The following is a 15,870-nucleotide window of genomic DNA, read 5'->3' on the forward strand; positions in this document are numbered from 1 at the left end:
GGCGGGCTGGTGGGGGCGGGGCGCTGGTTGCCATGGCTTCGGTGAGGCGGTGCGGCCCGCTGCCCTGGGCCCGCCTGCTGGCCCCGGCGACGCTAGAGCTGCTGGCGCTGCCTTGCGGCCTGCAGGAGCCCGAGCAGCGGTGAGGCCCTCACCGGGCTGTGGTGGTTTTCCTTTGGGCCTCTCAGCTAGCTGCCCGTCCGGCCCGCTCAGTGCTGTTCCTTTCCTCTTTCCACTGCTCTCTGGCCTAGCAGGGATACGTCGCATCTGACAGCATCACCACACAGCTGGGGCTGCTGCAGCTGCACAGGTTTCCTGCACAGAACCTGAGATGAAAATACCCCTTCGTGGCCAGTAGTATTCAATAAGTTATAGTATTTGGAATATCTTGGAATGTCCCCAAAGCAGAACACCTCCGAGTGCTGTTAAGATGTTAAGGCAGTTGGGGCCACCTGTCCCTGGGCAGGAGTTGTCTGACACCATCTCTTTGTGACAGGAATTTTGATAGCATCCGTATTGCTCTGTTTTTAACAACCCAGTGTTGTAGGTTTTATTAAAAATTAATGATAGGTGTTTTTAGAGGAAATTAGTAATATCAAATAATCAAATTTATCAGTGAAATAGGAAAACAAGCTCCTGACTAAATATACTTTCCAGGACTGTTGGAACAATTTCTCAACAGAACACTGAAAATAGTCTATTTGCTGTCAGAATGCATTCTGCTCTTTGGCATTTTCTTTTACATTCTTTTGCATAACAGTTGCATTGCTTACATTTCAATTGGTATTCAGTATTTTATTGAAAACATTTGTCTTCATGAAACAAACACAGGAAGCTGCTGGTGTGTTTGTTACACTCTTAAGTTCCTGTCTTAAAAAAATGCCATACAAGTGAAATGATTAAAAAATACTTACTTTCTCGCTGAATATCCATTATTAATAGAAGACTGATTAATCTGGTTAATGCAATTGCTGTTCTATTTAATTGTTTATTCAAATGGATTTTTTTTACAGGCCCTGCATTTCAGATGATTTAAAAATAGGATATCACACCAGAGATCATGCAACACAAACAGATATCAAAGAAATACCAGAATTAAATGAATTAGCAATTGCTACACAAGCTTTAATCGAGGTAAAGTAGGAAGATATCCAAGTCTTTTTCATGTTGTGGAACAGATACTTCTGTCACTGCCACCTGTTTTATATAATAATTAGGCAATCTGTTTTGACATTTATTCTGTTTCCGTATACCCTATTTATTAATCTTTATTTTCACAATATACCAACATACAAATATTGGTAGGTGAATTAGAGACTGGGTTACTCAGCTAACTGAATCAGAGAAGATTTCATCGAGATTACCTTTGTTTAATTTTGAAAATGATAAATTCTAAAGTCTTAAACTCATCTGATCATGGCTAAGAGTGTGGCAATAAATGTGGGCCTACCAGTTCCATTTATACTTGCCTCATGTCAGTTATGAGCATAGCTAACGTGCCCTGCTCCTTCTGCCTAAATGAAATAGTGTAGTGCTTCTGCTTTGTACAAATCGTATACAAGGTTAGAAAAAAGATCCAGATGGCATTATCTCCACTTGCTTAGATAGATGTGTAATGTAAACAGTCTTACTGAAATTAAATGCTTAGATTTTGGAGGGGAGATGCAGCCCTTAATGAGGAAAAATAAAGCTTTCTTAATGTAAATGCCTTAAGAGTTTGTGAAGATAGATGCCTCTAGGGGCCTGTAGAGGGAGATCTGTTACATCAAAATGGTAAGTTGCTATCTGTCTCTTCACTGTGTTAAGAAATTAGAAAAGATGCTTCAGGATATGAAGTAGTTATGTGTGCAGAAAGTTTAATTTCCTTGGAAAAAAAACAAACAAGAAAAAAAAAAAAGACTTGTCTTTCCAGACCATGAATAGTGTGTAAATATAGAAAAGAGCAAAAATTCAATGTTTTTGGTGCTGCTTTTAGAAGCAATATATATTTCTACCTTGTACCTCATCAAGATTTCGGAGTGTTTTTCTCATCAAAGTCAGTGGAAAGCCAAATGTCTTTCCTTTAACACTTCCTCTGTTACTTCTTGCTAAAAAAACAGTTATTTTTACTCTTTCGCAGTAAACAAACTTTGCAGGCTACTGGCTTAGGTTTTATGAACATGTTTTGACCACTTTCTAGGATTCCATTGTGATACCTGTATTGATACATCTGTATGGATCTCTTCTGCAGAATCTAACTAATTACTATCTGGCAGAGACTTGAGTATTCCAGAAATAGTTATTTCCAGAGGAAGCTAAATATCTTTACTGCATGAATATTCTCATCAGAACTGAAGGTTTCTGAGGGGCATTTTTAATTTGGCTGCAAACACTGTACATGTGGATGCAAACTATCTTTATATTGAGGGTCAGTTCTCGTTATGCTTTCTTTGTTTGGTGCTATTAAAATATGTATTTAATATTGTATATTCAAATTTTCTATTTCATGAGTTATAGTTTACTAAATTTCAGTTTTCATCGCTTATCTTCCAGAGGATTGATACAGTAGAGTGGTGCCTATAACAAATATTACATCTTTGATGTCTTTGCTACTTCTGACACTGCAAAATGTTTTCATTTTGGCACATTTTGTAATTTATGTGCTTTTTTCTTTTTTTTCTGCAGAAGTAATTAATTTTTTTTTGCACAGTTACATTGTAATTTCATTAGAAAATGTTCTGATGTTGTATTTTTTTTTTATTATTTTTATTATAGAAGGCTTCTCAATACCTTGTTTAAGATTCAGATGTTTTATTTGGGATGAGAGTCGGTTGACACACTAGGAAACCTACTTTTAGTTGTCTCATGGAAGTAACATTTAACTGAGCAAGGCATCTCAACTTCTCATGCAGTGAGTGCAGAGCTATCTTTGTAGTCAGTGGAGATATCTCGGGATATGATACTTTGTCTCTGGTTTCAGAAGGGAACAGGTTTCTGTCAGGTCTGCCAGTCCTGCGTGAGATGTCTTTTGTACCCTGTTTCTTGTGACACTAAACATGAGGAAGTGGGTCACCTACCCCTGAGTTCATTGTAACAGAATGTTATTCACCTGTTTCCTATGTACACAGACACCAAATTGGAACTTTTACTCTGCATACTGAAACCCATGCTGACACTTTAAAATGTCCACAGCATGGACATGAAGCAGGGAGCTCCTGCCAGTGTAGAGACACATGAACTTCTGAACTGGCTGTTGTAGACCAAAGGGGATACCACAAGGCATAGAACTGCATTAGATACTTGTGTTTAGGTTGTTATCAACAGCATCTAGGACAGAGTAGTTGTACATTTTTTTTGTAGTAAACTAGAAAGTTTACTTTGTATATAGAATAAGTAATAACAGGATTTTTTTTTTCAGCTCACTCATTCCCTCCAGAAAGATTTGTTCATCTACAAAAGTACCATTCAAGCACGATATGAAGAAAAAATTGAAGAGCAAGCTTCAAATCTCTATAAATATGTAAATGATAGACTGACAGACATTGAGACCTTTCATAAACGGGTAAAGAGAAAAGTTCTTGTTCAATTAAATGTCAACCTTCACTAGATGCCAGTTCTCATTTGTATGTCATTGTTCTGCAGATTGATGTTTTACTTAATGAAAAATAATTCACAAAAGTATTGAAAATAAGCAGATAAAGCAAAATACTAATATAGATTTTTAAAAAATGACTAAGTTGGCTTTTGCAAATTTGCAAATTTTGCAATGCAAAAACATGGATTACAATGTACTCTGCATATTAACAACCATAGCTATGAATACGTCTTACATTCTAGTGCAGTTGTTTCTAAAATGCAAATATATACAATATTTACAGTTCTTTTCCGTGTATTTTTTTGAAAATATATATTCACTGATCTTTAGATAGTAAACCACAGCCCACATCAGCATTAATACTCATAGGCAACTAGTGAGCACTCACTACAAGGGAGAAATAGGAGTCAAGATTCAACTTTCAGCCTTCAAGATGTTCAAGCTTCTGATGTGAGCATATGAAAAGTAAAAGTTTTAAAAAAATCAATGCGTTAATTCCCATCTTAAACATCTGAGACAACCCTTTAATAAGTGCTTGTCTTTAAAGTGGTTTGGAATCTTTAGTTCCTAGAGGAAGAGATAGTTTCATTAATTAGCCAAAAGCTAAGAAGAGACTGAAGAATGTAAAAAAGGAACACAAGTGTAGTGTTTGCTTGCTTGTTATTTTAGTGATTGCCTGCCTCCATTTTTTTGTACATTAAATTCCAGAAAGAAGTCCAAATTCGACAAAGTTACCAACAACAGTTATGTGATGCACTGGCTGTTCTCAGAGCAAATATTGAGGTAGGTTTTAACCATTCACAAGGTTAAGGACTGCTGATTGGAGTAGTGATATATCATAAGCCAATTCTGACAATATCTGGAGAAGGATGTATTTGAATAATTCATGCAGACTAAGTATATAAACCACATTAAGTAGAATGAAAATAGCACAAAAATACATTTTTTTACAAGTCCTGTTTTTCCCCTCCTCTCATGTTGAACCATGCAGTTTTGCACACCTGAATGTTATTTTAGAAGAGACAGAGGCTATGACTGGCTCTCTTCAGAAGCAGAAACATAGTAGTCACATATAATACTGCTTGGTTCAACCAGAAATGAATATGTCTCAGTAGATTTGGAAATTGAATGCTCAGGCTACAAGAGAAGGATGACCAATCATGTACACGTCTAGTGACTTTCTACTATGCTCTAAGAGCTGTGCCTTAAACTTTTTCTATTAACAGATTTCAGAGTGTAATACAACACTAAAAATGATCCAACTCAGAAAGTTTGGAACTTAAATTTTGTCTTTCTTTTGTTATAAAAATGAGGTTACAAGCTGAAATGCAGATGTCTACATGTGATCAGGTCACTGCCACACAAGCCACATAGAAAAATGCAGATTTGATTTTGTGTTTGACAAGTTCTCTTTCCCACCTCCTGTTCGTGTAATCATTCTGTAGTAAAGATAAAATGCATATGTATTCCATGAAGTTTGTAGTAACAGTGTTCTCAGTAGGGAACTGCAGGGTTAGGTTCCCTTTGCTTGACTTTCCCCTTGTAAAACCTTGTGTTGCTTTTGGATTCTTTCAGTCCAGCTTCAGCAAACAGGTAGAGATTCATCCCATGCCAGATGAGTATAATTCAGTAGGCAGGGTACTCTGAGAAAAAACCTGTGTTTGACTCCTTAGTGAGTGCTACAAATGTGAAATATAGCTATTGCTGCTATTAATATTTTAAAGTAGGTAAGCAATATTTCATCACCTAACCTTGGAAAATGACTTAAACAAGGTACACGTGAAGGAAGAGCTCACACATACTTTTGAGCATAGTGTTTCCTAAAAGTTACTGCTGGCTGTGCATCAGGATGGGCAGGCATTTCAGTGTAACGAGGGGCTGCACATTCTGTTCTTCTCTGAAGGGCTTATTTTTTTACTGCATAGGAAGCAAATCAACCATTGTAGATGCTTTTTTTTAATCCTTTAATACAATTTAAACACTTTACTAATATGATCAAGAAGATGCAAAAATAACTGCCAGTAATCCAGAAGTTAACATTTCAATAGTTTACCTTGCTACACTGTACTTATACAGTTCTTTCTTCTTATTTTGTTTCTTGTATGAGTTTTAGATATGTTCTTTAAAAGTTTTTAAACACATAGAATATGCTTTTTTCCTTTTTTTTTCCTATTCTTTGCCATGTTTGAATTCTCTATTATTATAGATTGTGTATTAGACATAACACATTTTTTAATTAAATACCTGAAATATCAGATGCAGTAACACTTTATTTTCAGTCCCAGAAACTCTGGCATGTGTCCTATGATGTGCTCAAATTAAAAAAAATATTGTAGCATTAAAAAAAAATGAGCTATGTGTTTTATGCAAGAATCTCATTAAATAATCTCTTCCTCTAATAGAAGTATTACAACATAGATATAGAAGATAGAGAATGTTCGCCAGGAAAACTTTTGAGGTTTTTACGAGACAAACTGCGTGAGAAAGAGTCCATAATTGAAGATCTGAAAAGAAAAATGCAGGAATATCAAGAAACTGAAAGGACTAAAATGGTATGTTTTTCAAAAAAAAAAAAAAAAAAAGACTATAAGTTTATTACCAAACCTAGAAACCTTTAAACACTAAAAAATGCGGCTGGAAAGTTGGGCAGAGAGGAACTCCCAAGGATAAGTGTAGAGGCCTACATCTGGGGAGAAATAACTGCAAGCATCAGTACAGGTTAGAGGCTGATCTGCTGGAGAGGAGCTCTGCAGAGAAGGATCTGGGTGTCCTGGTGGGCAACAGGTTGGCTGTGAGCAGCAGTGTGCCCTTGTGGCCAAGGAGGTCAGTGGTATCTTGGGGTGCATTAAAAATAGAGTGGCCAGCAGGTCGAGGAAAGTGATCCTCCCCCTCTACTCTGCCCTGGTGAGGTCATATCTGGAGTGCTGTGTCCAGTTCTTGGCTCCTCAGTTCAAGAAAGGCAGGAACTTCTAGAGAGTACAGCAGAGGTCCACAAAGATGATGAGTGAAATGGAGCCGCTCCCGTATGAGGAAAAATTGTTAAGCCTGGAGAAGACTGAAGCAGGATCTTATCAATGCTTCTAAATAAAGGGCAGGAGTCAAGTGGATGGGACCAGGGTTTTTTAGCAGTGCCCAGCGACCAAACAAGGGATAATGTGCACAAACTGGAACACTGGAAATTTCTCATGTTCATAAGAGAATAACATGTTCTTTATTGTGAGGATTACAGAACAGTGGAACAAGCTACCCAAAGATGTTGTGGAGTCTCCTTCTCTGGAGATACTGAAAACCTTCCAGGATGCTTTCCAGTGCGACCTGATGTAGGGAACTTGCTTTAGCAGAGGGTTGGACTTTGATCTCCAGAGGTCCTTTCAAACCCCTACAATTCTGTGATTTCTGGTTTCATTATTTTCCCAGTAAACATAAAGATAGGAAAATATTAGAACATTTACTGGGATATCTCTTGCTAAAGATAGGTATTTTGACTAAAGAAGTCTATAGTACTCTATTAATGTCACTCAATTCAATGTGACAGTGTAATCAGTGGTAGTTTGACTAAGAGATTATAGGCAGTGTTTCTTTTTATCTGTTTTTAATAAAATAAAATATTTTATAAAATATTTTTGTAAATCCTCAAGAAAAAACTTGTTTAAAAATGTAATACTTGAATAAAATAGTGCTCAACACTATTTTATTCCATTTCAGTTACAGAAAAGTCCATCTGTGTACTTACATTACTTCTTCTCTTGTTTCTCTTTGTTCCTTCTGTCTCCATATAACTTCTGAAATAAATCATTTTCTTCTTCAGAACTGTGTTGTTGATCATTTAAGTTGGCATTTCAGGTATCCAAATGAAGATTAAAATCCTTCATGTTGAATTTTTCTTAACTTCTGCAGTAGTTCTCAGAGTTCAACAACCACTTGGGAATAACCATTAATAGACATGAGAAGTCCCTTTGAATAATTTTCCCTGCACAAATGCAGACATAAATAGCCAGTTGTAATGGCTGAGAACTGTCTTATTAATCCTGTAGCCTTCAAATGGGACATTTAATTCAGTCACGTATTTCTGTACATCATTTCCTTTTCCTTTCAGTAGTATAAACACGTCCTTCCCAAGTTTACAACTCTTGTCCACAGTTCACTGAAATGTGAGAAATCTGTAATGCCTTCTTAACCTTCACATATACATGAGACTGATAAAAAGCAGTCTCGGGTTCTACAGAGGTTTTAGCTAAGCCTGACAGTAGATTTCTTTTTGATCTCGGCTCCCTGCGCATCATCAAGATGTACAGTAGTAACGACATCTGAAAATGCCATCTTCTTCTGCTGGCAGCCACCTAAGTTAGGCAGTTTTGCCTGTAAAGGGGAAAGATGCAGTCTCAGATGTACCCTCTGAGGAAACTAGGTATCTCCCTCTGTTTGGAACTGATAGCTATGCAGTCCACTCTAGAACAAGATGTTTAAGCTGTGTCAGTAGTTCTTGTTAACAGAAGGAAGTGGTTGTAATTCATTCTTGTAACGGTCTGTTATCTACAACAGTCAACAGGAGTACATTTTATTTCTTCATTGCTTCATTTGGGCATCTTCTATTGCTTATTGGGCATCTTCTATTATTGGAAGTTTTGCAAGGCTTTAAAATAGTGACACAAAGAAAGGACTATAAATGCAATATAAATGTCAATATTATGAACAAAAAAAATCTTAACGTGCTGAGAGGAAAAAAAGTAGCTGTAATTGTACAAGCTTACAAGTAGGTGAAAGTTGTAGAATGGTTAATAAAGCGAAAACCCTGGGGGCCATTTAAGGAAAGATATGCTCTGTATAGGAGTAGGCAGAATCGTATGCTTTTATCGCAAAGTAACAATTACTTTCTGATTTATCAGCCACTAGAAGGGATTCTCAATGTCTGCAGAGAATACAGATGTGTAGATGAGGAAACCAAGAGAGCTTAGATTTAGGAACCCCCCAGAAACAGCTGACCAGTTTGTGTTTTACATAATGGAAAATTTACTGTGGCTTTTCTTAATCAGCATCGCAGATTACACAAAACAGATATTTTCCAACAAAGCTGATTTTGCTGTTTCAGAAGAATACACATTCAGTTGAGTGGCACCTGTGAACACAAGACCTTTGCAAGTTGTTTGATTTAGTAGCACTGCTTAAAAGATAGCATTCAGTGTGCTATACTAAGATATGTCCAGCCTTAAAATTTAGTGATGTGACCTTCCATTAAGGGGTGGAAAACAACTGGAAGTCTCCAGTTTCAGACCTCATGAAGAGGAAGGTAGACACAGATGAGGCCCTTTGACTAACCAGGAAAACTAGGAGGCATATTGGTGAAGTTTTCACTTATAAGAAGTTCAGTCTATGTTAGTAACGTGGGCTGTGGAGCATGGAGGGTAATTATCTACAGTTCTTTTTGTCACTCTGGTAAGATGGGATGCTGTCCAGGTCCTGACCTTTGTGTAATCTATGAAAGAGGTAAAATATTCTTTGGGAAAAGCCCTCATTAGCCAGTGAAAGATCTCAAAAAAATACAAGGAAACGAGGAATTAACTCTACCCATTCTCTGAGAATTCTGCTTTTATGCAAAAGAGAACATTCTCTGTTTTCCCTTGTCAAGGAATTTGCAATGAAATGCCCATTCTCGTCCCAAAGTTATGCTATCTGAACTTCTTTTCCAGCTCTGACATGCCTTAAAAAATGAAAGGAGTTATCTGGGCCAGTAATAATTTGTTAGTCCCATCCTTTCTGATGCCTCCATTTTATTACATTTAAAAGACCTGCATAGATGACATAATAAAATACACTGTCCAGAAGATGAAGCTACACAGGAAAATGATTGCCAGTTAGAGTATGTTGTCAGAGGACTGGTAGAATCTTGATCTCCTGAAATCTCCTGGAGGAATGGAAGCCCTTTCAGAATATACCCATTAGCTGAACTGAAAATAGGAGTGTAATAGCAGAGTGACTGCCTGAAAAGTAATGGCTTGTGTGCAACCAGTGGCCATACTGGAATCTTCCACTTTCAACCTTGACATTTTAAACATAAAAGTGAAACAATTACAATTATAAATGCACTCTGCAATGCGTTATGGATATTTGATTTTCCAACAATAAATGTAAATAAATACTGGAATGATCATTTCCCCTGCAACTTAAAACTGGTGTACTTGGGATGTTTTTCATGACGACTTGTACAATTGCACCCTCTTGTGGTGTAAATAATAGATTATAAACGCCTAAAATAGTTTTGGGAGGAAAAGGGAGATTATAATTTAAATGACAGATTTTCAACAGCAATTTTGTTACCAAGGCAAATTCATAATAAGTTAACAGCAATAACAACTTCAGTTTATAATTTTAACTGAGATATGCTCAAGTGTTGTCTCTTTCGGTATCATATGATAGCATCAGCAATTTTCATTGCATATTTTTGCAGTAAAAGTGCAAAAATCTTACCTGTTTCTCAGGCATCCCTTTAGTTACCTTATGTGCATATGAAATACTTTGAGATACCAAAGGGAATAATAAATAGCGCAATAAATATCTGTATCCTCTCACCTTTACCTCAAGAGCCATTTGCCTTTAAAATTGTCATTATAGGTGGATAAATCTAGTTTAAGTTTTTTTTTTTTTTATTGTCCAAAATTATGACTGCATATTTATATAATGTAATTAGAAATACCTAATGCATGCAGGTAACAACTTGCATTATGTCACTTCAATTAAAGCGTAGTTGGATTCATTTAGGCTTAGCACATACTTCTGTTTTGTTTTGCTTAGTTTTTTTTATCTTAAAGCAATAAAACTGTTAGAATGGAGTTAATAAAACAGATAAGGTGAGAAATGCTGAAGTCCGTTGCCTAAGCTGTGTCATAATTGCCTTCCAGCCTCCAACCCTTTTTTCTTACATCTTGAAAGTTCCCCGGTTTAAGCAAGCCAAACGCTACCGCTGTGGGCAGATGGTAGAGAGAACATTGCTACAAAACCTGCCACTCAAAGTGTAACAGATGACTGTAGCTACAGAAAATTGTCCCTTTGTTCATTTTGCTAATGAGTGTCCTCATTGCAGCAGGAGCCTGAATAGTTAATGACGTGCAGTTCTGGTCCCTGGCAGGCGGTGGGGCTGCAGCTAAAGGCTGCCTCGGTAATGTGCAAAGTCCAAGTGGAGAAAGTGTCGTGCGGGGTGTTTGTATCCTTTCATTAAGACACTACAGGGCTACGGATACACTTGTAGTTGTGGCACGGCTTAAAACTTGTTCACGGGATTCATTCAGTCGTTTGGGCTCACTTTATGATAAACTCAAGGTTCTTCTCCGAGCATCGGCTGTTGCTCAAATGCCACCTGAGGAAAGGAACAAATGCACCTCAGCCTGTGAAGAGCTGTAACAGCTTCTTAGAAGCTCGCTGGAGATCCAGATTTGGTTTTGCAGTGGGTTGAGTTGACTACAGCCAGAGCAGAGTTAGTTAACACTCCAGTATTGCATGTGCTGTTCTCCTAGCGCTGCTGTTTCCTGAGCTTGGTACAGCTTCTCAATACAAACGTGCCATCCACTAATTACCATGTAAGAATAATTTTAAGTTTCATATTGCACAAAGATTCTTTAAGGTGAAATACTGTTGAAACATTTTCCTCGAGTTTATGAAGATGCCTTACATTCTTAAAAACAAAGACTTTGCTAAGAATGCTCACTCTACATGTGAACTTTCTTTGGTAAAGGATGGGGAAGCACAAGCTTGTATGAATTCCTTTTCAGAACACTTTGCATTTTATTTACATGATTTCTTATAAAATCAATGAAAATGCTGGGGCCAAATCTTTACATAACACAGTGATAATTTGTTCTGGTTACTTTGAGATCAAAAATGTTTTTCTGAGGCAAAACAGAAAGTCCTGGGCTAAATGTTACCCCCAAGTACCTTACAGTTCAAGTTTCTATGTCATGTGAAAGCCTCGGAGTTTTATTTTCAAGTGATTTTTTTAAACAGAGTTCATATTTTTACCAAGCAAAGCAAACAATGTCCTAAATTTTCCTTAGTACGCAAAGTAGCTGCTGCCCGAGTCTTCTCTTTTGTGTTAATATTTTAAAGAGATCCAGGAGTTAGTTAATATTCCGGTATTACTATAAAGATCCGTGCCAGCTCTGAAAGGTTTTCTATAATTTTAAAAGAAATATGTGGCAGTAAAATCTAGACAGCCATAAGACAATATATTCAAATGTTTTCAATAGCTTTGAGACCAACAAGAAAAGAAGAGTAGCTGTCCCAATAAGCTTCAGTTGCATAAGAAGTCTTTTCCATAATGGACGTGGCAAGATTTAAACAAAGGACACGCATAATAAAAATGTAAATGAGTTTGCTTTACTAAAACTATAACTTTAAAGTCTTTTGTTGTATGTTATCCTGGAACCTTCTTACAAGGTAATCACTGTTTGCATAGAGATTTAAACCGTAGTCTTCAATAGCATTAAACCCCTGCACGGTCTATGTGTGACAGGCATGCAAAGCCATGTTAATGTTCAGAATATGAATTGCCTCTGGGTGGCTCCGACACCAAGTAGCAAACCAACTGTGTTGATATCAGAAGGCCTGATGGACTCCATGCGGCTCCCAGCCTGAAAACTTCACCGCTTTGACATGTGATGTGCTCCTCATGACACTGGCAGCACTGTCACTGAGAAATGGCACAAAGGCAACAAGCCCCCCTCCTTAGCCATGCACTTTGCAACCCCCTGGTGTTGCCTGTCCGCAGCCTCTCCTGCCTGCCTAGTTACGGACAGCGCTTCAGAAACACGGGGGGAAGTGTGGGTGGATAGGCCCCAGCTGCCTTCCTGGACTCAGCCTCCATAATAAATTGACCTGAATGATGAGGGCACACAAACAGTATGATATGCATTATTCCTGTCAATAAAACGTCCCCATGTGTTATAGTCTTTGTATATAATGTACTGCAGCCTTTCTTCTTGCAGGAACCTATTTAGAGCCTCAACTTTTTTCTATTCATATTATGACTCTGTAATAGAATTCAGAAATTATATGATACTGTGTTGTATAATAATATAGCATTGCAGCGTATTGAAATCCCCGATTCCTTACTTATAAATTCAAGGCACTGCAATCTTTTAGGTTGTCTTTGAAGACGATGACCGTGGAAACAAAAAGCTTGAAAAAGAGAATGAAGAGTTCAAAGAAGAGGTTTTCAAACTACGCAACGATATTGCTCGCCTTGAAAACTCTCTGCAGCACTCTGAAAAAGAAAAGCGTGCATTAGGTAAAACTTTAAGCTGATGTGGTACAAGATGTTCAGCTGAAATGTTGCTGAAGTAGGAATTAATTGTTAGTGCACTTCAGAAGGACAGTGACTTCTTTCTGGGCTGTTGTCTTTTTCTGGTATTGAATGCTAATTTTGTAGGTATTTGTACAGAAAATCATACATATTTATTCTAATTTTAATGCATATATTTACATATTTTTATTTTATGACAAAGGAATATTTGCTGTGGCTTTTGAGACTTGTCATGTTGCCTAGCAATGCAGTTGAGTTTATGTTTTGTGGCGGATAAGTGCTGTAAAGTTACTGAAGTAGAAAAGCATTATATGTCAGTATTCTTGCTTTTAAATGACAATCTGTTATTTTATCTTCATTGTGTGAAAATCTCTCTGGGGTAATTTTTAGGCACCTGCAAAATATCCAAATGTACACTTTTTCATCTAATTATGTACTTTTGTGTTTCTGTGGAAGTTTTCTAACAGAAATGGTTTCTCTCAAATAATCTATCACTACTTTTGATATTTTTGCTTTATTACAGTTATTAAAAGGGGATTTCCCCCCCCCCTCCCAAAAAAAAAAAAAAGTACAATATGCAATCTTTACCTACAGGTTGCTTCTTGTATATTCCCTTTATGAAATATTTAATGGAGAACTGGGAGCTATGGTAGTAGATTAGAATTGGACTGTTCAGTTTTGTTACATCCACGTGGTTTAAACCCAGTATTGTCTTTAATAGCAGCAAGATGAATTTGACATAGAAAATATTCCTGATTCCTGTTTATCATCTGATTCAATGGTGCTTCTTATCTTTTGGAAGTTTTGTGTGAACAATAAAGAACCACCTGCTAAAACACTTTGTACTGGCTGTGACTAACAACAAGGATGTTCAGAATTAGTATTAATGAAAAGCTGTGGGCTCTCAGTCACACTTGGCTCTTGAACTTACTTCTCAGTCTCAATCCGATCAGCCAGCCAAACAGCAGGAAGAAGGCTGTGAATGTCAAGGGCGGTGATGAAGGTCACCGTTTTGCCAGGACTCCTCCACTGTGCATTCCACCGGGTTTATAGACTGACCTGAAGCAAACATTTTGCATACATTAATGGAGGCATATCACTTCATGGTTTTTCTCTTTCTCCTCTCGTTTTCAGATAGGCAAGTTCAAAGAATGCAATTAAAAATGGAAAGTGATGAGCAAACTGTTCAACAGGTATGGTAATTTTTACTTTTGTGAGCTACAGTCCTGGAGGAACATTAACAGGCTTGAACTATTAGCAGTTTATAGACCAAATAATGCTAGGAAGCTGTAAAATAGTCTTAGACTTGAGTAAAAATGTGATAATGTCACATTATGTTTTATGGTAGTATAGCTCACTGTAGAGTAATAATGAACTGGCATTCCTTTAATGAGTATGGTTGTTTCTTGGCCCAACATACTGCATAATTTTGTTGAAATACAATGAATGTTCTGAACCTCAATATACTACACTAAGATGATTGACTACTTTAGTATAGAAAGAAACACGTTCAATAAGATTTTGAAGGCAGGATAAGAGCAAATATCTAGTTACATCCAACAAAAGCCTTTTTAGTAACCTACAATTTGTAAGATATTCCATTATCCATGGGTAGACCTATAATTATTTGTGACTTATTACTTATATATTATCTGAGCAACACAGTAGCTGAGCAAGGCATAAAATACAACTTTCTAAAATACTTTTCCAATGCTAATATCTGTTTGGTAACAAATGATAAAACATGGACAGGTCACGGTTCTCTCGGTATAACTTCTAGGTATCTTTCCAGTGGGCTTTCTGTCTTGTGACAGTTCTCAAATGACTTTTTTTCTGCAGGGCATATATTTCATTTCTGAGATCTATTCATTTTTAATAGAAAATTTTAAAACAGTCACAAATCTTCCTATAGAGAACATTCCTTCTGTGAAAAATTCCCAAATGATTTTGTAGAAAACTCACTTATCTGTGGTAAATCTTAAGGGAAATAATGATATTTCTTTGTGCTTATTAAGGATTACAAAATTCTCACAAAACTTAATGTTAAAAAACAAATTGAGGGCAAACTAAGCCATTGGAATTCTAAAGTCATCCCTTTCATTGGCTTTCCTGTGACTGTAGATGAATCTGCCTTCTATGACCAAGTTTCCCACTCTAAAATACAGAAACCTACTTATGGAAAGGTTATGTTCATTAAAGTTTAAAAAAAAGGTACCATACATGAAATCTAAAATTGGAAATGGAAAACTAGTTTGTCAGCCCACTTCACTGCACTGTCAAGAAGGGGATGCTTCTGTTAGTGTTTTGGCTGTTAAGGTCTGACAGTGTTCAGGAATCCCCCTCAGGTTTGAAATCTCATTATGCTGAACAGAAAGCACCAGTCATCAGTTCCTATGATAAGTAACTCTTCTTAGTTCATTTGCAAAGTCCAAAGAATACTTTTTATAGCACTTTATTTTTCACCCTTTCACTTAGAGGATTTTTTCTCCTGAAGCTTACTTTTTATTTTCCTTTCCCTCACTTCATCTCAATGCAATGGAGGCTTTTGTCTCACATGCCGTATCTTCCTGCAGATTCTCCCTCAGCCAGGGGATTTCAGCAGCAGCATAGGAACTCTTCTACCTATCCCTCATGTGATTTCAAAGCACTACATTTGTGTAAATATAGATCACATGCTTTCATCCCAAACTTCCTCCAATGCCACTATCCAGACAGGTAGCCCTTCATGACTGCTGCACTTTCTGTCAAGTAGGTAAGACTGGAGTGCTGTCAGAAGCCTTTGGAGCAATCCTTCTCTTTTCATTTAAATTCTGATAAATGTATTTCTGTTCCCAAAAGAAAAAAAAATACAGTTCTAAAACATTACAGAAGTTTCTGATAATTTTTTTTCCTCTTCTGCATATCCCACTGAAAGCTATTCTCTCGGTAGCCAGAATATGCTTAAATTCTTCTTACATTAGAAAGCCTTCATTTTAAAATGGAGGAGCTGGGCCAGAAGGCACACACT

At 37.0% G+C, this 15,870-nt stretch overlaps 1 protein-coding gene across 7 annotated transcripts in view; it reads left to right on the forward strand.

Moving 5' to 3' along the window:
- Positions 1-15,870, forward strand: part of C10orf67 (chromosome 10 open reading frame 67) — a 37,337-nt gene continuing 21,467 nt past the window's right edge. For 6 of the 7 annotated variants that reach the window (XM_025148376.3, XM_040691683.2, XM_040691693.2 and 3 more), the window contains exons 1-7: positions 1-139; positions 1,011-1,131; positions 3,395-3,538; positions 4,280-4,354; positions 5,974-6,123; positions 12,704-12,848; positions 13,998-14,056. In XM_025148376.3, the coding sequence (XP_025004144.2) occupies positions 33-139; positions 1,011-1,131; positions 3,395-3,538; positions 4,280-4,354; positions 5,974-6,123; positions 12,704-12,848; positions 13,998-14,056 (801 nt within the window). In that variant the 5' untranslated portion in view covers positions 1-32. The remainder of the gene's footprint in view (positions 140-1,010; positions 1,132-3,394; positions 3,539-4,279; positions 4,355-5,973; positions 6,124-12,703; positions 12,849-13,997; positions 14,057-15,870) is intronic. The other variant, XM_040691730.2, reaches the window with a different exon arrangement.

This window comes from Gallus gallus, chromosome 2 (assembly GCF_016699485.2).
Source record: "Gallus gallus isolate bGalGal1 chromosome 2, bGalGal1.mat.broiler.GRCg7b, whole genome shotgun sequence".
Classification (NCBI taxonomy): Eukaryota; Metazoa; Chordata; class Aves; order Galliformes; family Phasianidae; genus Gallus; species Gallus gallus.